At 44.1% G+C, this 24,958-nt stretch overlaps 2 protein-coding genes across 6 annotated transcripts; one reads left to right on the forward strand and one right to left on the reverse strand.

Annotated features, from left to right (window-relative positions):
* Window positions 1-2,534: 2,534 nt before the first annotated feature.
* psma8 (proteasome 20S subunit alpha 8) lies at window positions 2,535-7,790 on the reverse strand. Its single transcript, XM_083658768.1, has 7 exons — window positions 7,588-7,790; window positions 6,573-6,699; window positions 6,188-6,312; window positions 5,934-6,056; window positions 5,695-5,814; window positions 3,490-3,552; window positions 2,535-2,916 (listed from the first exon to the last, which is right to left on the reverse strand). The coding sequence occupies exons 1-7, from the start codon at window positions 7,687-7,689 to the stop codon at window positions 2,821-2,823; spliced, it is 756 nt and encodes a 251-aa protein (XP_083514894.1). The 5' UTR covers window positions 7,690-7,790; the 3' UTR covers window positions 2,535-2,820.
* Window positions 7,791-8,457: 667 nt separating this feature from the next.
* ss18 (SS18 subunit of BAF chromatin remodeling complex) lies at window positions 8,458-22,475 on the forward strand. Of its 5 annotated transcripts, XM_083658810.1 has the most exons (11): window positions 8,458-8,603; window positions 9,073-9,149; window positions 10,191-10,275; window positions 11,072-11,231; window positions 11,685-11,915; window positions 12,978-13,148; window positions 13,534-13,611; window positions 17,188-17,310; window positions 19,301-19,434; window positions 19,925-19,987; window positions 20,765-22,475. In XM_083658810.1, exons 1-10 carry the CDS (start codon window positions 8,535-8,537, stop codon window positions 19,940-19,942), a joined length of 1,146 nt encoding a protein of 381 aa, XP_083514936.1. In that variant the 5' UTR covers window positions 8,458-8,534; the 3' UTR covers window positions 19,943-19,987; window positions 20,765-22,475. The 5 variants fall into 5 exon arrangements, with proteins under 5 accessions (XP_083514936.1, XP_083514935.1, XP_083514937.1 ...); XM_083658809.1 differs by lacking the exon at window positions 19,925-19,987; XM_083658811.1 differs by lacking the exon at window positions 19,925-19,987 and having other exon boundaries at window positions 17,188-17,274.
* The last annotated feature ends 2,483 nt before the right edge of the window (window positions 22,476-24,958 follow it).

A 24,958-nucleotide genomic window follows, 5' to 3' on the forward strand; every position in this document is an offset into this window, starting at 1 on the left:
TTTGACAGCTTGGCCATCGCCGGAGGACACGGGCCATGTTGCTTTTTCTCATCTGACAAATTTGAAGCAACACACAACTCTCTCCCCTCCGTGGATCCAACTGTTCAGAGGCTCTTTGAGGCCGTGTGTTAAAGCAGAGACAAAAAAACATGTCAGTTAGCCAGTAGATTCTGCTCGCTGTGAGCTATAGAGTCCTTCTGTCAAATCTGTATAGGACACACAAAGTGAGATGAAAGTGTAACCGACCTGATGAGAGCAAGCGCTGCTTTTATGCAACACTGCGCCCTGCTGGTAGAAGGTGATAATAAAGCCTTAAATAATGTCAGTGCTAGTATAAAAAAAAACAGTCTTAGCAGAGCACAGTGGGGTAACCTTGCTTCCCGTGGGGATGTGGGTCTCTGTGTGTTTTTTTTGCCCTTGAAGCGATGATCCTATTTGGACCCGAGGTCATTTCGACACTGGCAAATTTTAAACATCCCAAGAGGGGCCTACTTTTCAAACATGGCCACAGGGTGGCACATTAGAATGACACAAATGTGGATTCCTCAAAGTGAAATGTGCCTAGTATGAATTGGAAATCAGCTAGGGAGGAGCAGGGTAACGGATATATTTAGACAAAAGTCAGACTACCAGTGTTCTTAGATGGGACTAAATAGCTCAACCATATGAAGACATGCAATGCTTTTCCCCCCTCCTAGTATGTGTATTCTATCGATGACTACACAACATAAGCGCACACTTTGCCTCAAGTGTGTCTGTGCATGACAGACCGCGAGACAGAGACAGAGATTTGTGCATACTGTTAAAAACAATCTGTTGTGTGTGTGTGTACACTTTAATACAGTGTCTATCTATGTGCAAATGGCCTGTGAGCTGTGTGTGTATGTGAGCTGTGCGTGTGTGTGTGTGCACAAACAATGCACTCAGTGGACAGCCTGCAGCGGTGTGCATTCTTGCTTGGAGAGCACATGTCCCCGGGCCTCGTTCCTCCGTCGATGACCTCTGGTGGAGCCATTATTTTCTGCATTAATGATGAGCAGCAGCCAGCGATGAGAGAGATGGACTTTGTCCTCGGGCAACAGTAGCTCTGATTATGGGCAACAACAACGCTGGCACACAAAAAAAAGAGAAAGAAAGAAGGGAGGAAGAAAAAGAAGAACTCTTCTTCCCACAAGCAGTTCAAAAGACGAGTCTCGGCACAACAGCCGCAGCATAAGCTGCTCCGGTACTATTGACAAGATGGATCAGATAACCTCTGTCGCTAGAGGATTAGCCCGGGATAAACTTTCTTTAGGTTTTACACATAGCTTCTTTTGTCATCGTCTGAATTGAGCATCTCTTGGTTGGTTAGCAGTTAGCACCAAAAACTGGCTGTGACAGCACGGCGATTACAAATACATTGGCTTAGTGTGCAGCAATTAGTGTATCGATTCCAAAATGTAGTCAAAACAGACATACAAAAAATATATATATATATTCGCCTCCCAGGTTTTGCTTCTGCTTGCATCATAATAGCATCGCAGCTTAATTGATCCTCTTGACATCAGCCAGCAGACCAACCTAACCTATAAGACTCACAAACGAGACAAATTGCAGACAAAGTGCAATTGCTGTAGCTCGCCAAGGCAGGGGGGGGGGGGGGCACCCACTCAGGAAATCCTGGCTTGGGGGAGATGAGTGTAAATGAAGGACTTTACCCATTCACCATGATGTCTTTGGTGAGAGTCAGAGAGGGACCACCACCCCCCCGGGGCACCTCAGCGCAGCACGGCACAACTTTTTCAAAGGGCTCCAGATTAAAGTCACTGAAAGTTCCCACTGGGGTCTGAGGCCAGGATCCCATTAAGCAGCTCTCGCAACACCGCCGGCCATAATTGTGTCGTTGAGAATTCAGAGCAGCCAGTTGCTTGATAAGCGAATTTAGGGTGAAATAAAAGGGGAAGGCGAAGGCAAAAAAGTGGGGGTCTCGTTGCGGGCCGCCATTACACACTTCTTTAGCTCATCGCTAATTTGTTTTAAATGACTGAGAGGAGTAGGTGAGCACTTTTTAAAAGCAATCCCAGCTAACGCTAACGTCGCTAACCCTTTTTCAATTCCAGGCCTGTGCCGCAGAGTGCTGATAAATGAAAACATTGCACTTAACGGACGCTCACTGCTATACTGCCTCTGGTGCAGTTTTAAACTAGTTATCTTTATATCGCAGTCCTCTGTATTGCAGTAAGGTAATCAATAGAGTTAGATACAAATGCACTTCTGCCGTTTTAACAGTCCCTCTCATTGTCATCTTGAAGAAATTGGTCAGTCCATTTACTACAAATGACTCATTATGGCGTTACTGGTAGAAACTACCACATCAAAGCCATTTGATAGAAGATCGTTTGCATTCGTTAAACTATTTCCCACACAGATCTGGAAAACAGTCAAAAATAACTAAAACTGTGGTGTCCAAACATTTAACTGGTAGTGTACCATCTGGCTTAATATTAATTGCTGCTAAAAAAAAAAGTTTTGTTAATGAGACAAAAACATGCTACAAATATGTCGACTTTTATTGAGTATTTCGATCCATTACAATTCAAAATGTTGCAACTGCTGTATTTCAATCTTTCTAATTGATCGCCACTGAAACATCCGGTAACCAAGTATGTTTTGAGGGCTGAACCCTAACTTGAGATCTTTCTGCCGTACTCAATGTACACAATGGTCTGAAACCAACTGGAAATAATAGAAGTTGAATGTCAATTCTTTGCTACCAATATCACTGAGAAATGTGTGCAAGATTACAAGCAACAAAAATAAATCTGAAGATATGAAACCGATTTAAGTGGATTTTTTCGCCTTCTTCTTCTCTGCCTCTTCTTCCTTCTCCTTCTCAATCTCAGCCACCAGAGTCTCAATTTCTTTAGACTCCAAAATCTGCAAACAGACAAGAAAAGCAATTATTAGTCTACACAGAAATACTTGCAAGGTAATAATAGTCTAGTAGTGGCAGTAGTGACTAGGACTTTCACAGAGTAATCGACTATCAAAACCACTAGTTGGCACTGTACATCATAGTCGACTAATCGTTTATCTGTGGTTTTAGGAATAAACAATATAAATAAATAAATTTAACGTAAATTTGTTTGAACAATCATTTTCTACTATGTTGTTACTGCAGTCAGAACAGTCGGTATCTCCGGCTCAGACAAGTTGCTGGGGCTTAAAGGCTCATTTATAAACAGCCTCTCAGAGCCAATCAGGACTCTGTCACATACCCAGAGCCATTGAGATGGTTAAGAGTTGGGTCATCTCCATTCACTCCAATGGACCCGTTTTTAAGCGTGAATGCCCTAGTAGTGACCAACTGACTTTAGTCACTACTGTCACCACTACTGACTTAGTTGCCACAGCAGCTAAGGCATTGCATGCAGGTTGCAGTTGACAACTCGGCCAGTAACAGATGGGGAAAAAAACATAACAGCCAAATGCAATCTGGGGTAAGATTACCTTCAGTGGCTGATTCCGTCTGATAACAGCAAGTTCAATGTTTTTCCCTCCTGACTGGACCACCTGTTGAAACAAACAGAAATACTCCATGTGACAAAGCACAGCAAATCAGCACTTCACCACCAGCCATAGGTTCCTACTCTGCTTCCTAGTCTTCTTGGGTCCATGTTGCTAGGCTATGAGACAATGTTTTATGCATTTAAATACAGCAGGAAAAAAACATTGATAATCACTCTCCTGCAGTTGCTTAGGGCAATAATATATTATAAACTAATTTGACAATAATATATTAAGAAGAAGGAAAAATAAATTGGGATTGGCAGTGGGGTTATGGATTAACAATTTTACATTCTAAGAACCTATGTAACGCAAAACCTATGGATATGTTAAATAACAAATAACTTCTAAGTGCACTACATTATGCTAAAGTAGCATCACAGAAGCTACCGAACATGATAAGTCTTATAAAAGAGCAGGGGTGAGAATCTCTAGGCACCTCACAATTCCATTCCGATTCGGAGGGCTACAATTCGATGATAAAACAATTATCGATGGATCTTGATGCATCAACATTTTTGATTTTTAATATACACTATTCATTTTTTCCTCACTGTGTGACAACTCGCTACTTTTAAAAACATAGCATATTTGAATGATGCATAATTAAATTAAATGGGTGAATTTAAGTGCAGCTGCTGACAGGAGAGAGGGTCTGTTTCTGAGGTTCAGGATGAATACAGCCAGGATACAATGTGACCAACACAAGTTCAGTGACATCAAAGTCTGGCTACAGGTGCAGAATTCTGTTTATTCCTGAGACTCGCATCTTTCTAGCGATGCCATTGGCTGCTAGAATGTAAACAACAATTATTCAAATGTTATTACAAAGTGAAAATAATGGGCTATAATTTGGATGGAGAGCTTGTGAAACTGTGATGGCCAAGAGTCCCATTAGTGATTACTACAGCAGAATAACATGGAGCTGATCTCACCACATTCATGTTCCTGGCACAACCTACGGACTGACACTGTTTGTATTGAGATATTGAAATGAATTTTGATTTTCCTGGTCGACTCCCAGTGTGCCGTCTGCTCTGTCTGTGTTGCTGGCTGCTGTGTGAAACACTGCAGAACAGAGATGCAAACTCCTCACCTTTCTGTGAAATTCGCCGTTTTCAGATCAAAATGGGTCACGTACGAGATTTGTGTAGATACTTGGGTCGGTCGGGTTGATCAGGTTAGATGTAGAATTGGTTAATTGAGGTGAAAGACTGAGCACAGAGTTATTTTCTTCACCTGGGATCATATCACCCATAAGATCACATCACCCATGAGGTACCGTTTCTCCTTATTTTTACACTTCTGCCTCTTCCTTTCTTCCATAAGCAAAAGACCAGACAAGGGCTGACAACGCCAGCATCATTTGCAACATTTTATCAGACATATTCTCCATTAGAAGTATACTATATAGTATGCTTATATTGTGTTTAACTTTGTCTGCACTTTATGTTTATGTTTTTATCCTTTTATGTTTTTATTCAGGATGTTATGTGATGTTATGCCTGTTTTCTATGTTTGTATGTCTTGCTGCAACCCAAAGCGCCCTTCTGGGACACACGAATAAACTTGAACTTGAACTATAGGCCTATTACGAAACCGTTTAAGTGAGCGAAATGATAGACGGAGGTGTGTGTTGGTCAGCCGGTCTCGTTTGTTACTGCTGATTGCTGCTCTGCTGTGCCAACGTTAGTCTCTGGCTGACAGCGTACGTTCACGTTATACTTCACGTTCATGTCCAAAGGTAATGAGTCATTCAATTTAAAAAAATGCTTGTAACCTCTTTTTTTTAAGATGAACTATAAGATACACGGATAGACTCTCCAGCTGCTACACTGCACTTAGTTGTGTTCCGCCTTTTTCGTTCCGTCAACATCATGTTATTAACCAAAATTTCGAAAATAAATTTTTGGACATTTGTGAATCGATTCGGAATCATCCACGTCCGCATCGCAATGCATCCAAGTCTCGCCCCCCCAAACCCCTATAAAAAGAGATTTGTAATTCTTTAATTAGATTATATTTGGCACAATGTAGTTTAATGCTGCAGCAGTGTGCTCTGTACATGTCTATCATGCATCTAGCATGTCATCCTACAGTGTGTACAAAAACATTCTCTGTGAAGAGAGAGACTGATGTTTAACTCACCTCAAGCAAAGCTTTGATGGCCAGCTTGATTGTCTCGTTGTCACCAGCGATGGCTTCATCCGTGTAATTCTTCTCCAGGAACTCCCTCACCGTCTTCGCACTGCGGCCAATCGCATTTGCCTGAAACAAAGTGTTGGTAAGAATAACCCATTAAATATTACATTTTCTTTGTTGTAATGAAAATGACAACAAAAAGATTAAAGGTAAAGTAGATGTATAGTGGGGGTAAAATGACTGACCTTCCAGGCGTGGTAGGTTCCTGAGGGGTCTGTCTGGTACAGCCTGGGGGTCCCGTCGTAGTCAAACCCAACGATTAAAGCAGAGATGCCAAACGGCCTGCGTCCATTGCTCTGAGTGTAGCGCTATGGAGCGGGGGGGGGGGGGGGGGGGGGGGGGACAAAAAACAAAACCAGATATGAGTGGTTACTCCTACGAAGCAGATTTTTAAACAAAAATGAAGCAAACCAGCGGCTAGGAATAGAGATGCCTCTACCTGTTTGAGTGTAGCGATGTAGCGCGTTATGTATTCCACTGTGACCGGGTCTTCAACAGTTAGCCTGTGGCTCTGGCATTCAACCCGAGCTCTGTTGATCACAATGCGGGCATCTGCTGTCAGGCCTGGAAATAAGAAAAACTAAATGGTTAGAGGGTTATACAACATAGAGGGAAGATACAGAACACAACAACATGAGCTACAAATTCTAAAACCAGGTATAAATATCTGCTGGGGTAGATGGCATTTCTTGTGGAAAGAGACATCTTAGGGTGCACCGTGCATTATCACAATACAGTGAGCTTCGACGACCCTGATACCATGCATATGATATATATATAACATATGATTCACTGATTGATGTCAATTTTATTGTTTGTGTCACCTGCAAATGCCATGCAGACATGCTCGTCAAGAGCACATATCTTGCGGACGGTCCTTTCCTCCTGCAGCTTTGCTACAGATTTCTTCTCAACACCAAGGACAACAATGTCTTTACCTCTGATTCCCACCTGGACAAAAAAAAGAGAGCCTACATTAATTTCTATGATCAACAACAATAGGAAGGTTGGAACAGAGTGGACAAATACATTTAGCTATGGATGAGTGGACAGAACGGGTAAATGATTAATAACATTAAATTCCAATACCACTAGACATCCTAGACAAACATTCCTTTATGAATACTACTATGAATACTATACAACTATACCACATGGAAACTGGTAATCTATTGGCAATGCTATGCAAGTGGGCACTGGCTTGATTTCAAGCCATATTTAGCTTACATGAACCTTGTCTAAAAAACTAATTCATGTGTACAATCAATGTGGAGTGAAAACCTGCTGCTAACGTTCAGATAGGAGGTTTACGCCAATGTTTTAGATTAGATGACCATCCAATTGAACATTGGAGCATATTCAAAAGATTTTCATTGGGAAATTGGCACCACACTCCTGTCAGGACTTGCAAGTGTTAATTGAAGTCAAAGGGTATTAACCGATTACTCCCAAAATCATATGCAGCAAGCATAAATTGTACTTGCTGTGGTAAGTTAAAAATGTCGTACAGAAGTTATAAAGAACTTCCACACGATTTAACAATTGGCCTTCAAGAATCCTCAACTTTCGAAGCTAACATTAGCATTGTTAACGCTTGCTGCTGCAGCACAGGACTCAGGAGCTAATATTAGCTGCATTAACAGAATAAAGAAATAAACCATTGGCTTAGTTTAGCTAAGTAACCTAATGATCATGGCCAAAACATATTTCCTACTATTACTGGCGGCACAATGAAAATGAAACTGTTGTGAGAGTGACACAGCGACAAAACGCTTGCTACCTGCTAGCGTTACTCGTTAGCTAGTTTAGCATTAACGCTAGTTTCATTTTAGGACTTACCGCAGTGGAACCTTTCTTTACAGCTTCTTGAGCGTATTCTACTTGGAAAAGATGACCATCAGGAGAAAAGACAGTAATCGCTCTGTCATATCTTGCTGCCATTATGTTGCAAGACGCTAAAATTCACACAAAAACTGGGACGACAACAACCAGATGATTCAGCTAGTTAGCAAGATGCTCAGCTCTGCCTCTGTCAGTCGGTGTCAGTGATGCTGCGTGTTTACGGGCGCCTGCGCAGTGACCTCTGAACTAGGGCAATACCAAAACTAGGGTCCGGGTTCATTATAGAAGAACAGAAGCAATTAATTATATTTGTGAAAATAACCTGTGTGTGTGCATCAAATAGTTTGAACATGAAAGTTTTTATTTTATTTTATTACTTACAGTAAAACTGACTGCATTATTATGTTTCCTTTATCCAGGATGCGGTCCTTTTTACTCTGCGACGTTTATGATCAATTACAAAATATAAAATACGAGTGTTAATATATTGCACCATTATCATATTGCCTGGTCATGCCTGTCACACTGTCAATATTTGACATGTGTCTTAAAGCTATGACTATGTTGCCCCCTTTTTGTGGAGCAGTTCATTTCCCGTGGCCCTTTGGACCTGAGTTTAGACTGTTCCACTATAGGAAAAAGGGTGGGAGAAGGCAAAATGGTTGTTTTTCTATCAGTATAAATAATCATGTGAAAATGTTATTGTTTGTCTTTTCAAATTTTCAAAACTATGTCTCTGCATACACAAATACACACACAAACACACACACAAACAATAAACACTCTATATTTTCAACTGTGTTGCACCCCCCCAGTGGATCATTCCATCACAAAATAGCATCCTATTCTAAAGCTGCCCTGTCTGAGTTCTACCGATTTGCGAAGTGTGTTAGCTACTAGCGTGACTTTTATGCTTTAGTTCACTGGTTTCATAGGCTATCACCATGTCGGTGGCGTTTGTACCTCACAGGCAGCGTGGGAAAGGTGATATAACACCCGCCGGAATACAAAAGGTAATTCATCTTTTTTTTGCGCATTACAGAATGGAGGCTATGGCGCTACTAGCCGCTTTAAGCTAACAAACCCATCCGAGCCCAGCGAGTGAACAGCCTGGAACAATGTTGCAGGGTCAGAGCGCGCTCAATATGAACCTAAGCACGCCACGAGGGAAGCAAGGAGGTGAAGTCGATTATAACGTGGAATTATTATTTCCCAAATGAATGAAGGCCTGCTGTGGGTTCGTTAGCTAAGCTAACGTTAAGGACGGCTAACAAGAAGACGCGTCTTTTGTTAGCTTCACACGCACACTTCACAAAACAGCCACCCCCTACCCCCCAGTTCCTCAAATCAGGGCGGGATGGATGCTAGAACAAGCCACACGGGATCACTTTTAAATGTGAATATATCAATGATAATATACGGCCAAAGTTTTAAAACACTGTGTGTGCGCGCGTGGCCTATATATTTGCTCTTCTGTTTCAGTTACTTGACGAGAACAACCAGCTGATCCAGTGTATAATGGACTTCCAAAGCAAAGGCAAAACAGCAGAGTGTTCACAGTAAGTCAACATCTCTTTTCTGACTGTAATGATGAACCTATCAATTCTGGACTAATATGTCATGTCTACTGACAGTTTTTATGAGTGTTTTTGTGTCTGCCCTGGTATCTGCCAGCTTTTTAAATAGGATTTCTGAGTGGTTTTGTGTCTGCCTGGTATCTGTCAGTTTTCACTCCATGACTTTGCATCCCTGCATATTAAAACAGAGGGAAGTCTGCACACTGGAGGCTCCAATCAGTGTTTTTTTACTAGGCATCTGGGGTTGCCCACCCTGCAGCTCCTTGGCAGCTGCACGGCCTCGCCCCCCCTGCAGCTCGACCACTGATGATGTCACAACTTCACATCACTGATTACATCACCACTGCTCTTATGACATCACTGATGATGTCACAATGCCACGGCCGAGCCCGCCCTGCAGCTCGACCGCTGTACGGGCTCACCTGCTCTTATGACATCACTGATGAATGACATCACTGATGATGTCACAACTTTGCATCTTATGACATCACTGCAGTGATTTATGACATCACTGATGACATCATCAGTGATTTATGACATCATCAGTGATGTCACTATGACATCATTAGTGGGATTTTATGACATCACTGATTACATCATCAGTGTTGTCACAATGCCTCCGTGTGTGTATAGTGGGACAAAAATTGAAACAAACAGAAACATTGCCCACATGCTCCCTTTTAGAGATTTGTGCAATGTTTTGATCCACCAGGATCTTTGTCAAGCAATGACAAAGATCGCTTGCTTGACACAGATCCTTGGTGGATCATAACATTGCACAAATAAAAACCACTCATTGGAGTCTCCAGTGTGCAGACTTCCCTCTGTTTTATACTTACTCTTCTGTACTGCACCTGCATGTTTTTTCTCTTGGATGTGCACATCATTGTTTTTTCCTATGTATACTGACACAGACACTCCAGTGGAATCACTGTGTACTTAACACGGCCAGGATACCCTGCCTTGTTAAAATTCACATCATGTACCCAAAACTTTTGTTGATGACCTTCCCACCTCTAACAGGTATCAACAGATGCTGCACAGAAATTTAGTGTACCTGGCCACGATAGCAGACTCCAATCAGAACATGCAGTCTCTCCTCCCTGCTGTGAGTATTGCATCCAGCTGTTGTGTTTGTAACTTTGTGCCCAGCTTTACATTATAACTTCATGCCGGGGTTGTTGCTCACCTGCCAGTGTGGAAGAACATTTTCCTTGGATGAAGGCCAACACTTGGCACGTGTAGTCAATAAACAAACACTCTTCAATAGTGTGCAACCCAGGAATTTAAGGATGTTGAACTTTGACGTTAAGAAATTATCATTTCAACACTACATCAATACCAAATATATTTTCACAAAACTTTGTAAATATCCAATTTGAAAATCATATCCCCAGTTGACTTTCTGTATTTCAAAGTCAGTCTCAAATATGCATTGAGGATCAATGTTATTTGGATATTCCTGGTGGAAGCACCACCAGAGCTTGTTCTGTGCCTCTATAATATAATATATTTAGGTTCACCTTCTTTTTAGAAGTGTGACTCCCTAACCTTAAGTGAAAGCTGCAAGTCTTCAGGTCGTCAACAGAGTGACTGGGGTTTAGTACATATTAATGCATCAAGTTTGGTTATGTCTCCTCCTGTCTCTCTTAGCTTTTACTGTAGCCATACTCCAGTTTAAACCATTTTGTGCCCTTGATGATGATTAGGCCACTATATGCAGGGCCATTTATTCTGTGACTGTGTGAATTTATATTCCATCAAATCCCTTTAACCATCATTGATGAAGTGAGGTACATTACAGCTACACTTGATTTTATTCTTTCGTCTTTTCTCTCGCTCAGATGTGTTTGTAGTAACAGCTGAGGTGCATTTGTTGCTATATTTGTGTTGTGTGTCTGCAGCCGCCCACTCAGAACATGCCTATGGGTCCTGGTGGGATGAACCAAAGCGGCGCGCCCCCGCAGCCTGGTCACGGTCACAACATGCCCTCTGAGGGGATGGTCAGCGGCGGCCCCCCAGCCCCACACATGCAGAACCAGATGAATGGACAGATGCCTGGTGGTAAGTGACCCCCCCTCCTCTACCACCCCCCCTTGTCTCCCCCTTCCTCTCCCTTGGTCCCTGTCTCACTTGGGTTGCCTAGCAACAGCACAGAACTGCGAGGGAGGTCGCTCTGCTGAGGGATGATGTCACCCGTTTGCCAGCTCTGGTGGTCTTGGACTTCTCTTCCCTGTGATCCTGTTTATTGTCTCTTTTTGTGCTCCGCCCCCTTTTTGTTGTATGTTTCATGACATTTTGCTAAAACATTGAGATGGCTTTGAGTAATAAAAGCAACTGATTCTAACGGCTGCTGATGATTATATATAAATTCTTTAAGAGTGAAAGTCTAGGACACTATTATCATAAAAGAGAAAATATATAGTCACTGTAATTTGAAGTATTGAATGTGTATTATTGAATACTTGTGGGTTTTCAAAGGGATGGATCATCATCATCTCTGCTGTTGTTTTCCAGGACCCAATCACATGCCCATGCAAGGTCCCGGCCCAGGCCCCAACCAGCCCCCCAACATGCCCAGCGGCGCCATGAATATACCCCCCAGCGGCCACGCCTCCATGGGCGGCTACAACCACGCGGTCCCTCCCTCCCAGGGCATCCCCGCTCAGGGCCAGATGAACATGACCCCGGGCCAGCCCATGGGCAACTATGGCCCACGGCCAAACATGAACATGCAGCCCAACCAAGGTAAAAACAACCCTTTTGTAGGGTCCCCACTTCTGTCAGTGAAACCGCCCCATCACCTGTGTTACTGGTTCTTACTACCGTAATTTTCGGACTATAAGCCGTGGCTTTTTTCCCATTTTTCGGCCCTGCGGCGCTTATAACGGTGCGGCTAATCTATGGATTTTTACAGCTAACGGCCACTAGGGGACCTCCTAAATCTATGGATTTTGGTACAAGAGACAGAACGAGAGCAAGACAGACAGACATTACGAGAGCGAGACCCTGATCGGATGATGTTGGAGCACTGTGCCACTACGCTCTCTCAGCCACTACTGTAAAACACCCTCCCTCCTCTCCCCCTCCCTCGCTCCGGGGGAAAAATGGTGGCGATTGAGCCAGAAAGACAGTCTGAATGAAATTGAATGTAACGTTCCCAATTCTATGTATTACATTCTAAAAAATTAACGGCAACATTTTGGAAGGCTAAGCCACACAACTAGCTCGTTGTAATCTAACATCATGCTTCAAAAGATGGAGAACTGGCTGTGTTATGACGATGAGGGTAAGGACTCAAAACGGTCTCCGCTGATAAGACACGGAGATCTCTGTTACAGGCAGGCGCTACGCCTCCTCCTGACCAGTTTTAAACATTAAAACACCTGCAGAATAGTCCAGTGCGGCTTATATATGTACACATCATTCAATTTAGCTGCTGCGGCTTATATTCAGGTGCACCTTATAGTGCGAAAAGTACGGTATATAATAATAATAGTAATAGTAAGAATTGATTGATTTCTTTATTAATGTGTCACACACCAATGGTGCCCAGCCTGTATGGGCTTATGAGACACGACAAAAACAGATACAAAACTGAGGTTTACAATACTTCAGCTTGCATATTCCAGAATGCAAGATGACAAACAAAAGGCCACAAAGTGTAATATAGAATTATATATTATATAATAATATAATATTATAATAATAACAATAATAATTATAATAATATACCAGCTGGAATTTAGGTTTTATTTGGTCTTAATTGAACTGATTAATTAATTGAATTGATCTGTTGCTCCACCTCAGGTCCCATGATGCACCAGCAGCCTCCCGCCCAGCAGTATAACATGCCCCCCGGTGGCGGCGGGCAGCACTACCAAGGGCAACAGAACCCCATGGGAATGATGGGCCAGGTCAACCAGGGCAACCACGTCATGGGGCAGAGGCCGATGCCACCCTACAGACCCCCGCAGCAAGGTATGCCACTCGCTGAGCGGAGCGCGGGCAACGCTCGCTCAAAACGGGAGAGCGCGCCGCCCGCAGCCCTTTTTCTTCTCCTTTAACCTTTAGACCTTCTGCATTTCTTAACCTTCTCGCTCCTCCTCACAATTTTTAACCATCTTCACTGTTGCTGCTCACAGAAACACCCTCGGTGCATCCAGATGTCATTTGAAGCCTCAGACCCACTTTAAGAAGCTTTTAGTCGGGACAGCAGCAGCACAACGGAAGCTTTCCTAACGGGAACTTAGAGGCAGGGACTCCATCCTCACACCCCTTCCCCTCCCTCACACAGACGCACTCCTCCCAACAAACACCTTGAATCTACCTGTGTCTGTTGTGTGCCGTGTGTATGTGTATGTAGGACCCCCTCAGCAGTACCCAGGGCAGGAAGACTACTATGGCGACCAGTACAGTCACGCAGGACAGGGAGCCTCAGAAGGTAGGCGAACCCTCCCAACCAACCACTCCTAGAACAACAACAACAACAACAACAACCGTCCAAAAACATTGACTCAGAGGAGTTGTGTTGAAACGCGGAGGGTGGAAACCACCACAAAACGTGATTCAGTTTGACGCATCGTTTCGTGGGGGATTTGAGTTACTTTTGGCTCTAATCAAGGAAAGGAAACGTCTCCACGTAACCACCGAACGGCAGCGTAGAACTTCAAGAGGAAAGCTGCGGTCCATCATGGCCAGGTTGGCATGGCATCCACACGGGAATTAAATCTTGCGAATCCATTGCCCCCCCCCACGCCTCCACCCCCAAGTCGTGCAAGGTACTCCACCTGTTTGGACTGAGCGAGCTTGAGGACAGAGTCTGTTTGGAGTGAGCGAGCTTGAGGACACAGTCTGTTTGGAGTGAGCGAGCTTGAGGACACAGTCTGTTTGGAGTGAGCGAGCTTGAGGACAGAGTCTGTTTGGAGTGAGCGAGCTTGAGGACAGACAGTCTGTTTGGAGTGAGCGAGCTTGAGGACACAGTCTGTTTGGAGTGAGCGAGCTTGAGGACAGACAGTCTGTTTGGAGTGAGCGAGCTTGAGGACAGACAGTCTGTTTGGAGTGAGCGAGCTTGAGGACAGTGTCTGTTTGGAGTGAGCGAGCTTGAGGACAGAGTCTGTTTGGAGTGAGCGAGCTTGAGGACAGTCTGTTTGGAGTGAGCGAGCTTGAGGACAGACAGTCTGTTTGGAGTGAGCGAGCTTGAGGACAGTCTGTTTGGAGTGAGCGAGCTTGAGGACAGACAGTCTGTTTGGAGTGAGCGAGCTTGAGGACAGACAGTCTGTTTGGAGTGAGCGAGCTTGAGGACAGACAGTCTGTTTGGAGTGAGCGAGCTTGAGGACAGAGTCTGTTTGGAGTGAGCGAGCTTGAGGACAGACAGTCTGTTTGGAGTGAGCGAGCTTGAGGACAGAGTCTGTTTGGAGTGAGTGAGCTTGAGGACAGTCTGTTTGGAGTGAGCGAGCTTGAGGACAGAGTCTGTTTGGAGTGAGCAAGCTTGAGGACAGAGTCTGTTTGGAGTGAGCGAGCTTGGGGACAGAGTCTGTTTGGAGTGAGCGAGCTTGAGGACAGTCTGGAGTGAGCGAGCTTGAAGACAGAGTCTGTTTGGAGTGAGCGAGCTTGAGGACAGAGTCTGTTTGGAGTGAGCGAGCTTGAGGACAGACAGTCTGTTTGGAGTGAGCAAGCTTGAGGACAGACAGTCTGTTTGGAGTGAGCGAGCTTGAGGACAGACAGTCTGTTTGGAGTGAGCGAGCTTGAGGACAGAGTCTGTTTGGAGTGAGCGAGCTTGAGGACAGACAGTCTGTTTGGAGTGAGCGAGCTTGAGGACAGACAGTCTGTTTGGAGTGAGCAAGCTTGAGGACAGACAGTCTGTTTGGAGTGAGCGAGGTTGAGGACAGACAGTCTGTTTGGAGTGAGCGAGCTTGAGGACAGAGTCTCGTAGTAGCGACGAAGCCGTTAACGATGTTATTAAGGTGGCGCGTTACGTTGAATACGTGTCTAACAGGGACTCCATGTACACTACCTGGATGATCTCTAGTAAAAAGGAGCAAAGTCAGCAGTACACTCCACTTAGTTGTAATTTAACAGCGCGTCAAAGACACGTTATTCAGATGAGATGAGATGAACTAGTGAACTTTAGTTGGACTTTCAGGTCTTCATATCACAGTAACGGCCATTATGGCCACATTGATTCATGATAAACAACTCCCCTCCGTCTGTCTTTGTCCAATTAACATTAACATTTGCTTTTCTTTCTTCTTTGTCTTTTTGTCTGCTGACTTCACGATCTTCCTCTTACCTTTCAAAGAACCGTTTCTTTCTTGTTGGTCTAAAATAAAACAACAACTTTATACATTGAAATGCTGCCACCAACAATACTGTCCGTCAACTCACAATTTTTTCTATCGACTATTCGATCTCATCTTTTCCCACGTAGATGTTTGAAATGCGGGGTATGACCTGTCTCAACGTACTGAGGACATTAACGTGTCTTCCTGTCTCCGTGTTGAGTTGATGTAGGTCGTAGTGATTACAGTTCGCAGCCACCGCATGCATCATCCTGATCAAGGCATTGGTAGGCCTTATGAGGATTCCTCACAACATTACTACCATGAAGAAGGTATCTCAGACCTTCCCGTTAAAATGTGCACCTTGTGACAATGTTGACATGGAATTTTTTTATTTCTTTTTTTTGCAATGCATTATTTTTGGCTTTCATTTGTGTTTCAAAATGAGCGTAGTATCATTGGAAGCAGATTTTAATTAATTTAGGCGTTTATACTCTAATCTATACTCACATTCAGATGTTGCTGGACACGGACTAGTCAAGACTCCCTTCCCTTCTTTTGCCTTCATTTTCTTCACTGCTCTATCTTATTATTTTTTATTAATATTTTCTGACATAATGCTATTTATTCTTCACAGCTGTAGATGCCAGGTAAGGTTGTGTTGCAGTAACAACAGGTTCATCCCAGGTTCCTCAAGCTAATCCCTGTTTTGCTTCCAGTTTTTCATAATGATTCTACATCAGCTCTTGTCTTGTAAGTGTGATTTTGAAATATTTAAGAGCTAAACCCAGGAGCCATCCAACAAACGGGGACATTAATAGTCTCAAATCATGTTTTTTTTTTTATAATAATAATAATAATAAACTTTATTTATATAGCACAATTCAAACATAAGATGCCATTCAAAGTGCTTTACAGAAAGATAAAAGTTGGATAAAGATAAAACAGTAAAATAAACAGTTGAATAAAATGATAACAAATGGGGCCCAGGATAGATATAATAAAACAAGATACAGATTAAAATAAAAAGAAGATAAATGTTAAGAGAATGCCCTTGTAAAAAGATAGCTCTTAAGATTTTTCTTAAAAACATTAGTGGAAGAGGAGTTCTGCAACAGCCTACGGGCATAAGAGCTAAAAGCAGCCTCTCTGTATCTTATTGTTCTGGACCGCGGAATACGAAGTTGTGACGACTCTGAGGACCTAAGGGCTCTGACAGGAGCGTGAACTGATAAAAGGTTATTAAGATACGGGGGGGTAAGTCCATGTAGGATTTTAAAAACCACTAAGAGCACCTTAAAATCGATTCTAAAATCAACCGGTAGGCAGTGGAGAGACTTTAAAACAGGAGTTATGTGGTTAAATTTTTTTGTGTTTGTCAGTACTCTGGCAGCTGCATTTTGAACCAGTTTCAGTTTATTAATGACTTTTTTTGGAACACCGGTGAGAAGGGCATTGCAGTAGTCTAGACGACTAGAAACAAATGCATGGATTAGTCTCTCAGCATCTTCATGAGAGAGGAAAGGTTTTACTTTGGCGATGTTCTTAAGGTGGTAGAAAGCTGTTTTTGTTACATTTCTTATATGGGCATCAAAATTTAATTCTGTGTCAAATATGACACCCAGGTTCCTGGCCTGGTTTAAAGAGTCTGTGTCTTAAATGTCTGCTTGTTTGATTTTGCTATTGTACTGTGGCTGTCCCAACATGCTGCTCACAGTGTGTGCTGTCGCCCCCTGAAGGTAATGCCCAGTATGGCCAACAGCAGGAGGCGTACCAGCAAGGCCCTCCCCAGCAGCAGGGCTACCCTCCTCAGCAGCAGTACCCAGGTCAGCAGGGCTACCCACCACAGCAACAGGCTTATGGTGAGCTCCTCTCCCTTCACTATATCTGCCCTATAGGAGGCGCCGTCTGCTCTCGTTGGCTGCCTTTAAACCGTCGAGTACTGCTTCCTCCACACACAGTGAGTTAGTGCTTGGAAATGTGACTGTGCCAAACGGATGTCAAGACACCATCAAGAGCACGGAATGAAAGGAGCACCTTAATGAACGTTTGGGGGATGGCAGCTCGGTGGAAGAGAGACAGAGAAAATGAATCGGTGCTGGTGGCTGCCTGGCATCCCTCCTGGTGGTTCAGTGCCTGTTTTGATACGACATGCCCGCTCTCGGAGACTGGCAGAGGAGTGTTGGCTGATGGCTGTTAGACCCTGGGCCATGTGAACCAAGTATGATGGCTGTTAGACCCTGGGCCATGTGAACCAAGTATGATGGCTGTTAGACCCTGGGCCATGTGAACCAAGTATGGAAGCTCCTGCAAACTCTTAAGCTGTTTTTCATTCTCATCCCATCTTTAGTCCTGGAACACTCCATCCGTCAGCCTCTCTCTCTCTCTGAGCCAGAGGCCCTTCTCTCCTGCTAGTAATGAGCTATCGGAGAAGCAGAGGCCCACACACACGCTTTCTCTCTCCCAGGCCCCCACAAGGTTATGCTCACCACCAGCGTCGGGCATTATGAGTGCTAACGATGTTGCTGCGTGGGCCTCATTTGACTTGAGCCCAGACAGCACAGGCTTTGGCTCGGCCCTTTCCCCCGGCCTGCACGGCTACAGGCCCTTCCCCCCGGCCTGCGGGGCTACAGGCCCTTCCCCGGCCTGCGCGGCTACAGGCCCTTTCCCCCGGCCTGCGGGGCTACAGGCCCTTCCCCGGCCTGCACGGCTACAGGCCCTTCCCCGGCCTGTGCGGCTACAGGCCCTTCCCCGGCCTGCTACAGCGTACGGGGCTGATGAAGTGATTTTTAACGAGGGCCTGTTCCGCTAATGAAGACCAACAGAACCTCCTTGATGGACTCCAGCACGGACTCACACTCCTTCTCATTCATTACTGAGCCCAGCCTAAACAAATTGGTCCGAGTCGGACTTCTCCAGCGTCCTCTCTCTCTCTCTGTCATGCATCAGCTCTTTTTTTATCGGAGGCCATTAGTGACGGTAAACTGACGGTGATTCTCTAGAGCCGTCGGGGCAACGAGGAGGAGAATGGAAACGGTCAGTGAGTGAAACTTTGTTGTGCCGCCCGCACGCCACCGGAGACGCAACACGCCCAGAGAGATGCTGAGGATAGGCCAGAAGTAGATGAATCTAAAATGTATGTTGTGGGCAGTGTTGCAGTCAAGTCACGATATCTCGAGGTCGAGTCTCAAGTGTTCGAGTCCGAGTCGTCTAGTCCCCTTTTAGATGAGTCCAGAGTTACTGAAGATGAGCGTGAATCCGCATGTAGGTGGAACACACGTGCGTACTAGACCCTAGGGCTGTGAATCTTCACTGGTCTCACGATACGATTCGATTCGATTACGATTCAGAGGGCTACGATTCGATTATAAAACGATTATCGATGCATCTCGATGCATCACTTTTTTTCCCCAATACATGATTTGTTTTTTCTCACTTTTTTTTTTCTCGCCGTGTGGCTACTTTTAAAATAAAAGTGCATTTGGAATTGCATTTTATTATGATCCATAATTAAAATAAACAAATGCATGTACTTCCATTATATTTTATAATAATATTATTATTTTATTGGGGGAAAAAATCGTTTTCTTTTATATATATATAATCGATTTTTGACATTTGTGAATCGATGCAAAATCGTGCACGTCCGCATCGCGATGCATCTTATAATCGTTTATTTTTGACACCTCTAGTGCCTACCCTTGCACGAAATTGAACGATGTCACAGTGTTAATATAGCTATCAATATCTTATGCCAAATTATTAAGGCCTACTACAAATTTATATATATATATATACATGTATATGCCAAGCATCAGCCATTGTAAACTTGAGATCTCATCTTTGTCTCAGGCCCCGGCCAAAGTGCCCCAGGACAGTATCCCTCAGGATATCCTCAGGGGCAGGGCCAGCAGTACGGGGCCTATCGCCCCCCTCAGCCTGGACCCCCACAAGGCCAGCAGCAGCGTCCTTACGGCTACGACCAGGTGAGTATGTCTCCAGCAGTGGACGCGCAAGGCTTGTCCATACGTGGCTCTTAGTGTGTCCCTTTCTGTGTTGATTGCCAGACTTTAGTCGTATTTGTGTATTTTCTCAGCGAGGCCGACACATGTCCGCAAAGTTACACGGTAGATGTTGGAAGGGGATATCCTGTGCATGCTGTCATGGTGTCTGGGGGGTTTGTGCTTCCCAAAAGCAGTTGCATATGTTAACTAAGCTGTAGTCTTTCACATGTTAACTCCAGTTTTGAGTTAGATTATAATATCTTTTGGAGGACGTTAGCGATGTCCCGGCTAACAACATGGCATGCCAGTCCAGTGAAATATGAGGGGCTTTAAGCAAGATTCTCTCCTTAAACGTGATGCAGACTGCCCCTAGTGTTCTCAAAGGGGAGCTCTCCATGTTGCCCTGTATTTCCTGTGGTCTTATGTTGGGGGCCACAGCTACACTTTGATATCTTTATCTTTGAATATTCAGGGACACATGAGGAAATAAAGACCCAGGGATTTGAACCCCTGACTAGCTCTGTAAGAAGCAAAGGTAATGGTTGCTGTGAAGACCTCCACGTCCGATCTAGACGTTTGACCACCTAGCCTTTAATTTGCATTTGTTCTGTTTCTTCCTCTGTCTCTTTTGTCTTGATCTGTTTTTCCATCTTTCTCTCTTTTCTTTCCTTTTTTTGTAACCAGGGGTCGAATTGTACAACTTATATGAGGTCCAAAAAAACACAGCATGCGTAGTCGTGAACTAAACGATACTCTTAGTTTCTTAGTACGTCAAAAGTGCTTGAAATAATTTGTTTGTATGAAATCAAAGTATGGTTTTATAGCAAGCTGTCAGACTGATCATTTGTTTCCAAATTGACTCCCAGTTTATTTTTCAGCAATGCCAAACGCATACTTCGACCCCTGTTTAGAAATGCATTGACTATTACTGTTCCTGCACTGAATTTAGCTCACTTGAACCTAGTATATCATATCTGCTAGTCAATAATAAGGAATACCTGCTAGACAGTAATAAGGAATACAATCTTCAGCCATGCTGCTGCCCAAACCTGAGGTGTCAAGTTTACATTGCTGAACTCACAAGTTAGTGAGGCCATGCTGCCACCTGCTGGTCAAATTCAGCAAATGCAGCAGCAAAGTTGTGTAAAAAAATCATGGTTTGCAGTATGATTATGGTTGAAAAACCACAAAATGTGCTTGTTTTGCATCCTGTTTAAGATTTGTGAATTATAAGCATTTTGTGTTTTACTCTGCCAGTTGTTTGTTGAGATGAAAGGTCAATAAGACGAGTCCATCACACTTCTCTCTACAGGGCCAGTATGGAAATTACCAGCAATGAGAGAGATGGTCACAGCAACCCCACACAGCCCCGCTCTGACCTCTGTCTGAGCTTTGACCTCTGGGTCAACTGCTAAGTAGACTTTAAAACGATGATGGCTGCAGCTCACCGAGACACTCTCCGACACGTACACAAACCACACTCAAAGAACACAAGACACATACCCCCCCCCCCCTGTTTCCCTCTGTAAATTGTATTCTTTTCATTGTGAACCTTGACTAGATGATGTTAAATTCCATGACTCACCCCCTCTGGTCCTGGATGTCTCAAAGCAGCAATGCCTTAAAAGAAAAGGAAAAAACGGAGCTGCCTTATCCAGTTTAGCATTGCAGATTGTTGAAAAGGGGCAAACAAAACTTGGGATGTCACAGATGACTTAAATGTACAGAATATCATATCATGTGTTGTGTGGTGCATTATCTTGTATGGTGCATTGTGTCTCTGTCCTTCAGCCTCCCTGTCCATAAGAAGCAATAATGCCAGCAGCAGTAGGGAAGTGAGTGAAGGGGCTTAGAGCTGAGATGCTGCACCAGACCACACTTCCCGCTAGGCCATGGTACATGTCATGACGGTCAAAAGTATGTATGTGATGATGTAAAAAATGTATTTTATGCTTTTTAGATGGAGCTAACTTTGTATAAGACTTTGGAAACTAGTACTAAAAAAAAATGCTGTGTTGTTTATTTCCTGAAGTGTATGTGTCAATGTATTATTATTTTTTGTAATGATCTCCTATGATGATCCTATCCAGCACAATTTTTTTTTATCCCCCTTTTTGTTTGTGTCTTTGTTAAATTGTATAACTGTTCTATTGGATCGGCTACTTGAGTGACTTGTGCACCGTATGACTGCTTTGATTAAAACTTTAAATTTTTAAATTGAGATGCAAAAATCCCCTAAAAGACAAATAGAAACAGCAAACCTGGAATTGGAACATTTGTTCTGGAAATTTTTGAGAGAGGAGAAAAAAAAAGTTGAACAAATAAGTGCAGGCAACCGATGCTGTGATCTGTGTTGAGATGTGTTAAAAAATTTAAGGAGAAATCATGGAGAAATTCATATTTTTCCCGTTGGCTTTTATTGGACAAATGTGCCCAAAGGCGTGATACGTAGCAGACACCACTCCAAATTTCAAGGCTGAGTTTAAACTTACCAGAGCCTCTTTTTTTTTCATATCAGTACCTCAACCTGGGACTGAGGGAATCTTGTCCATTGACTGCAAACTGGTGAATGGGAAAGATGAAACTTAGTATAGTACCGGTAAATATTTCTGGGAAAGATTTTTTTTTTGTTAGTCTTGATAATGCTGGAATTTCCTACTTCCCTTGAATAAACTTCTAAGTTGATGTCATTCAAATAGTGTTGTGTGTGTGTGAATAATAAACGGATTGTTACTATCCAATATGTAACATAAGATGTGAAAATGTTCTGAAATGGTTTCCTTAATTTCACAGTGAAGACTGGTGGTTGTGCGGTTTCTATCACTGGGTTGACATCTGTTTTTATGGTGCATACTTTATTGATCCCATATGTACAATTCCATAGAGAAGAGGAATTGACACTGTCCTCTTGATATTGTTTATACGGCTGTTTTCATATTTTTCATTCTGCGCCCCCATCAAAAATGGTGGTCACAATTGTGTCATTGCATTGTATAACTGTACATTATAATAAATTGGAAGAATCTTTAATATACTATTGACTTGTTTTATTTATAGTAGTAGCCCGTTTGACCTTTTCGGGAGATTCCCCGCTAGTAAACCAACCGTGCAGAAATCACTCACCCTCTTTAGACGGTCAAAATAAACAAGACGTGCGCTATTGGTGCTGTCACGATCTTGACAGTATGATCTAATTGTTTGTCTTCATCTTCTTGCTGGTGGTCGGTTTCCAACTGGTAATGACCCTACCCCACCCAGCGGCGTGTCTGCTCTGTCCAGATGCATCCAGAGAGGTCCAGAGCACATTTACACCCAGAATTACCTTGCGCGTCCCTCTCTAACCCCCTCCGCTCCCCTCCAGAGAGGGAGAGGGACTACCTGTCACATTGGGGGGAGCGATACAGATGGCACACCAGATGTGTGGCCGGAGCACGTGATGGGAGAGCGCTGATGGTGTTAGCGAGGGCCACAGTCTGCTTGGCTTTTTATTCTGGTGGTGCTAGCTGCTGATGATGAGCGCGTGTGTGTTGTGCGCACGAGTGTGCCACTTTGATTTCTCTGTAAAGAAAGTCAGGGGGAGAGAAGGAAGTGTGCTGGGGTCTTTAGACTTATACTGCTTAATTTGTGTACGTGTACTAGTGCTCATCTCCCAGTCACCACCCCACCATCATGCTGCTCCACAGCTGGCCGCCCCACCCTTCCCAGCTGCCACTGGGGCTCCCCCCGGCCCCTCCGCTTGGCAGAGCTGGCGTTTTGGGCGCTCCCCCACCAGTCCTCCCTGGCAGCTGCTGCCCTCAGCTGCGCTCTCGCAGACGGTATTGGGGTCGGACAAAGTCACTCCTCCTGTGACTGTGTCTGGGGCCGTTGGGGGGGGGGGGCGATGAAGGGGTGGCAAGGAGACTCTACCTCTCCTGAAAGATCTCTTATAAACACTCGTGAATTTCAATTGACATGGGCACACATGCAGAAAGGAAGTTAAAATGCAACAGTGATGGAATTCTGACAGTGAGTACTAGTATATTTGTGTAAGTCAATATTTCACACACAGTGCATATTATAAAACCAGTGATATAGGGAGGAGAAAAATCTTTGTAGCCTATTAACATACATTGGTTCTTAATGAATTATCAATAAATGATAGGAGATGGCATTTCTGCATGCATTGTGTGTGCGATCATGAATGATGGTATAAGCAAGGCAAAGCGTAAGGTGACAGACAGTATCATTTCAAAGGAAGATTATCTTGTTCAATATTTTGATAATTATAATTCCGGGCACCTTTCAGAGGAGGCTTCTAACCACTGAGGGGAAAATGACATTGTGATCATAGCTGGCAGGCAAGATGTGATCTCTCTCTCCCACCACCAACTCTCTCTCTCATATACACCCAGTGTCTCTCTCTCTCGCTCTCTCTCTCTCCCACCAACTCTCTCTCTCTCACTCTCTCATACACACTCCCAGTGTGACAGAAAGTCTATGGGGAGGTATAAGAGGTAGTTATGGGGGGAATGCAGCAGCCTCCACAGTTTAATTGGAGATGTGTCACACTAAATAAATGGTGCAAAAACAAGCGCTGACTGGAGGCTTGAGGGAGGGGCCCCGGGGACGCAGCCTGTTTTATTGGGCAGGAGCTTTGCAAGCGCTCCAGGGTGAGACGGGGCGATGCTCTGCTGAGATACCCTCCAACCAACAGCCAGGCCTCCCAAAGACCCGCTAGCCAGCCTACTGCAGAGAGAGAGGGGGGAAAACAAAGCCATCCATTTCACTCTGCAGAAAAAAACAAGCAGCATCTTGTTGGTGCAGAGAGAGCTAGGTAGGAGAGAAGGTCTGCGTGAACTTCCTGACCTGATTATTCGTCCTCCAGCCAGGAGGAGATCGCTCTCTCTCCCTCATCTGCAATTTCAATTTTGTGTGCATGCCTGAAAAACAAATCCATAATTGTAAAATGGGTGGTGGAGAGAAGAAGCACCGTCTGCCACACGCACTCGTACATCTTGTGTCTTGTCAATTTATGTTTTGAGGAGACCGCAACCAATCGCCCTCCAGCCAATCCTATTTCCCCACGTCTAATCCATACATGACCTTCGAGGTAACCAGGAGAATGTGTTTTCCAATACGCTATCAATGTTGATATAACTGCTGTCTTCTGAACGCACCCTCTCGCCTTGCTCGTGTCGTGTTGTGTGTGTGGGTGCACCTCAGCTTCCAGAGTTCACGGCACGAGTTGTGATTTACCCTCGACAGTGTGCAGCGGTAATTGGTTGTGACACCGTTCTCTGTGCGCTCCCCGGGGGGCACGGAACAGGAATCTGACTATTAAGGCCTCAGTCATGAATATGTCACAACGGCTAGCAGACAAAAGGCTCGTGATTTGGATCAGACTTCTCTCTCTCTACGTTGTCTCTCTCTCTGCGCTGATATATGAGATAAATGCTGCGAGGGGCAAATTAGTTTTCTGTAAAGCAATTTGCGGTGTTTACGGGGAATGATTAATTGCCTTTGTTTG

This window comes from Poromitra crassiceps (assembly GCF_964638095.1).
Source record: "Poromitra crassiceps genome assembly, chromosome: 23".
Lineage (NCBI taxonomy): Eukaryota > Metazoa > Chordata > Actinopteri > Beryciformes > Melamphaidae > Poromitra > Poromitra crassiceps.

Excerpts from the sequence above, each read along its gene's own strand:
- psma8 (XM_083658768.1), bottom strand. The coding sequence starts at position 7,689 with ATGGCAGCAAGATATGACAGAGCGATTACTGTCTTTTCTCCTGATGGT. Across the intron at positions 6,700-7,587 it reads TAAAGAAAGGTTCCACTGCG|GTGGGAATCAGAGGTAAAGA; the intron begins GTAAGTCCTAAA and ends TTTTTTGTCCAG. Across the intron at positions 2,917-3,489 it reads GACGGAATCAGCCACTGAAG|ATTTTGGAGTCTAAAGAAAT; the intron begins GTAATCTTACCC and ends GTCTGTTTGCAG.
- ss18 (XM_083658809.1), top strand. The coding sequence starts at position 8,535 with ATGTCGGTGGCGTTTGTACCTCACAGGCAGCGTGGGAAAGGTGATATA. Across the intron at positions 11,232-11,684 it reads GAATGGACAGATGCCTGGTG|GACCCAATCACATGCCCATG; the intron begins GTAAGTGACCCC and ends GTTGTTTTCCAG. Across the intron at positions 19,435-20,764 it reads GTCCTTACGGCTACGACCAG|GGCCAGTATGGAAATTACCA; the intron begins GTGAGTATGTCT and ends TTCTCTCTACAG.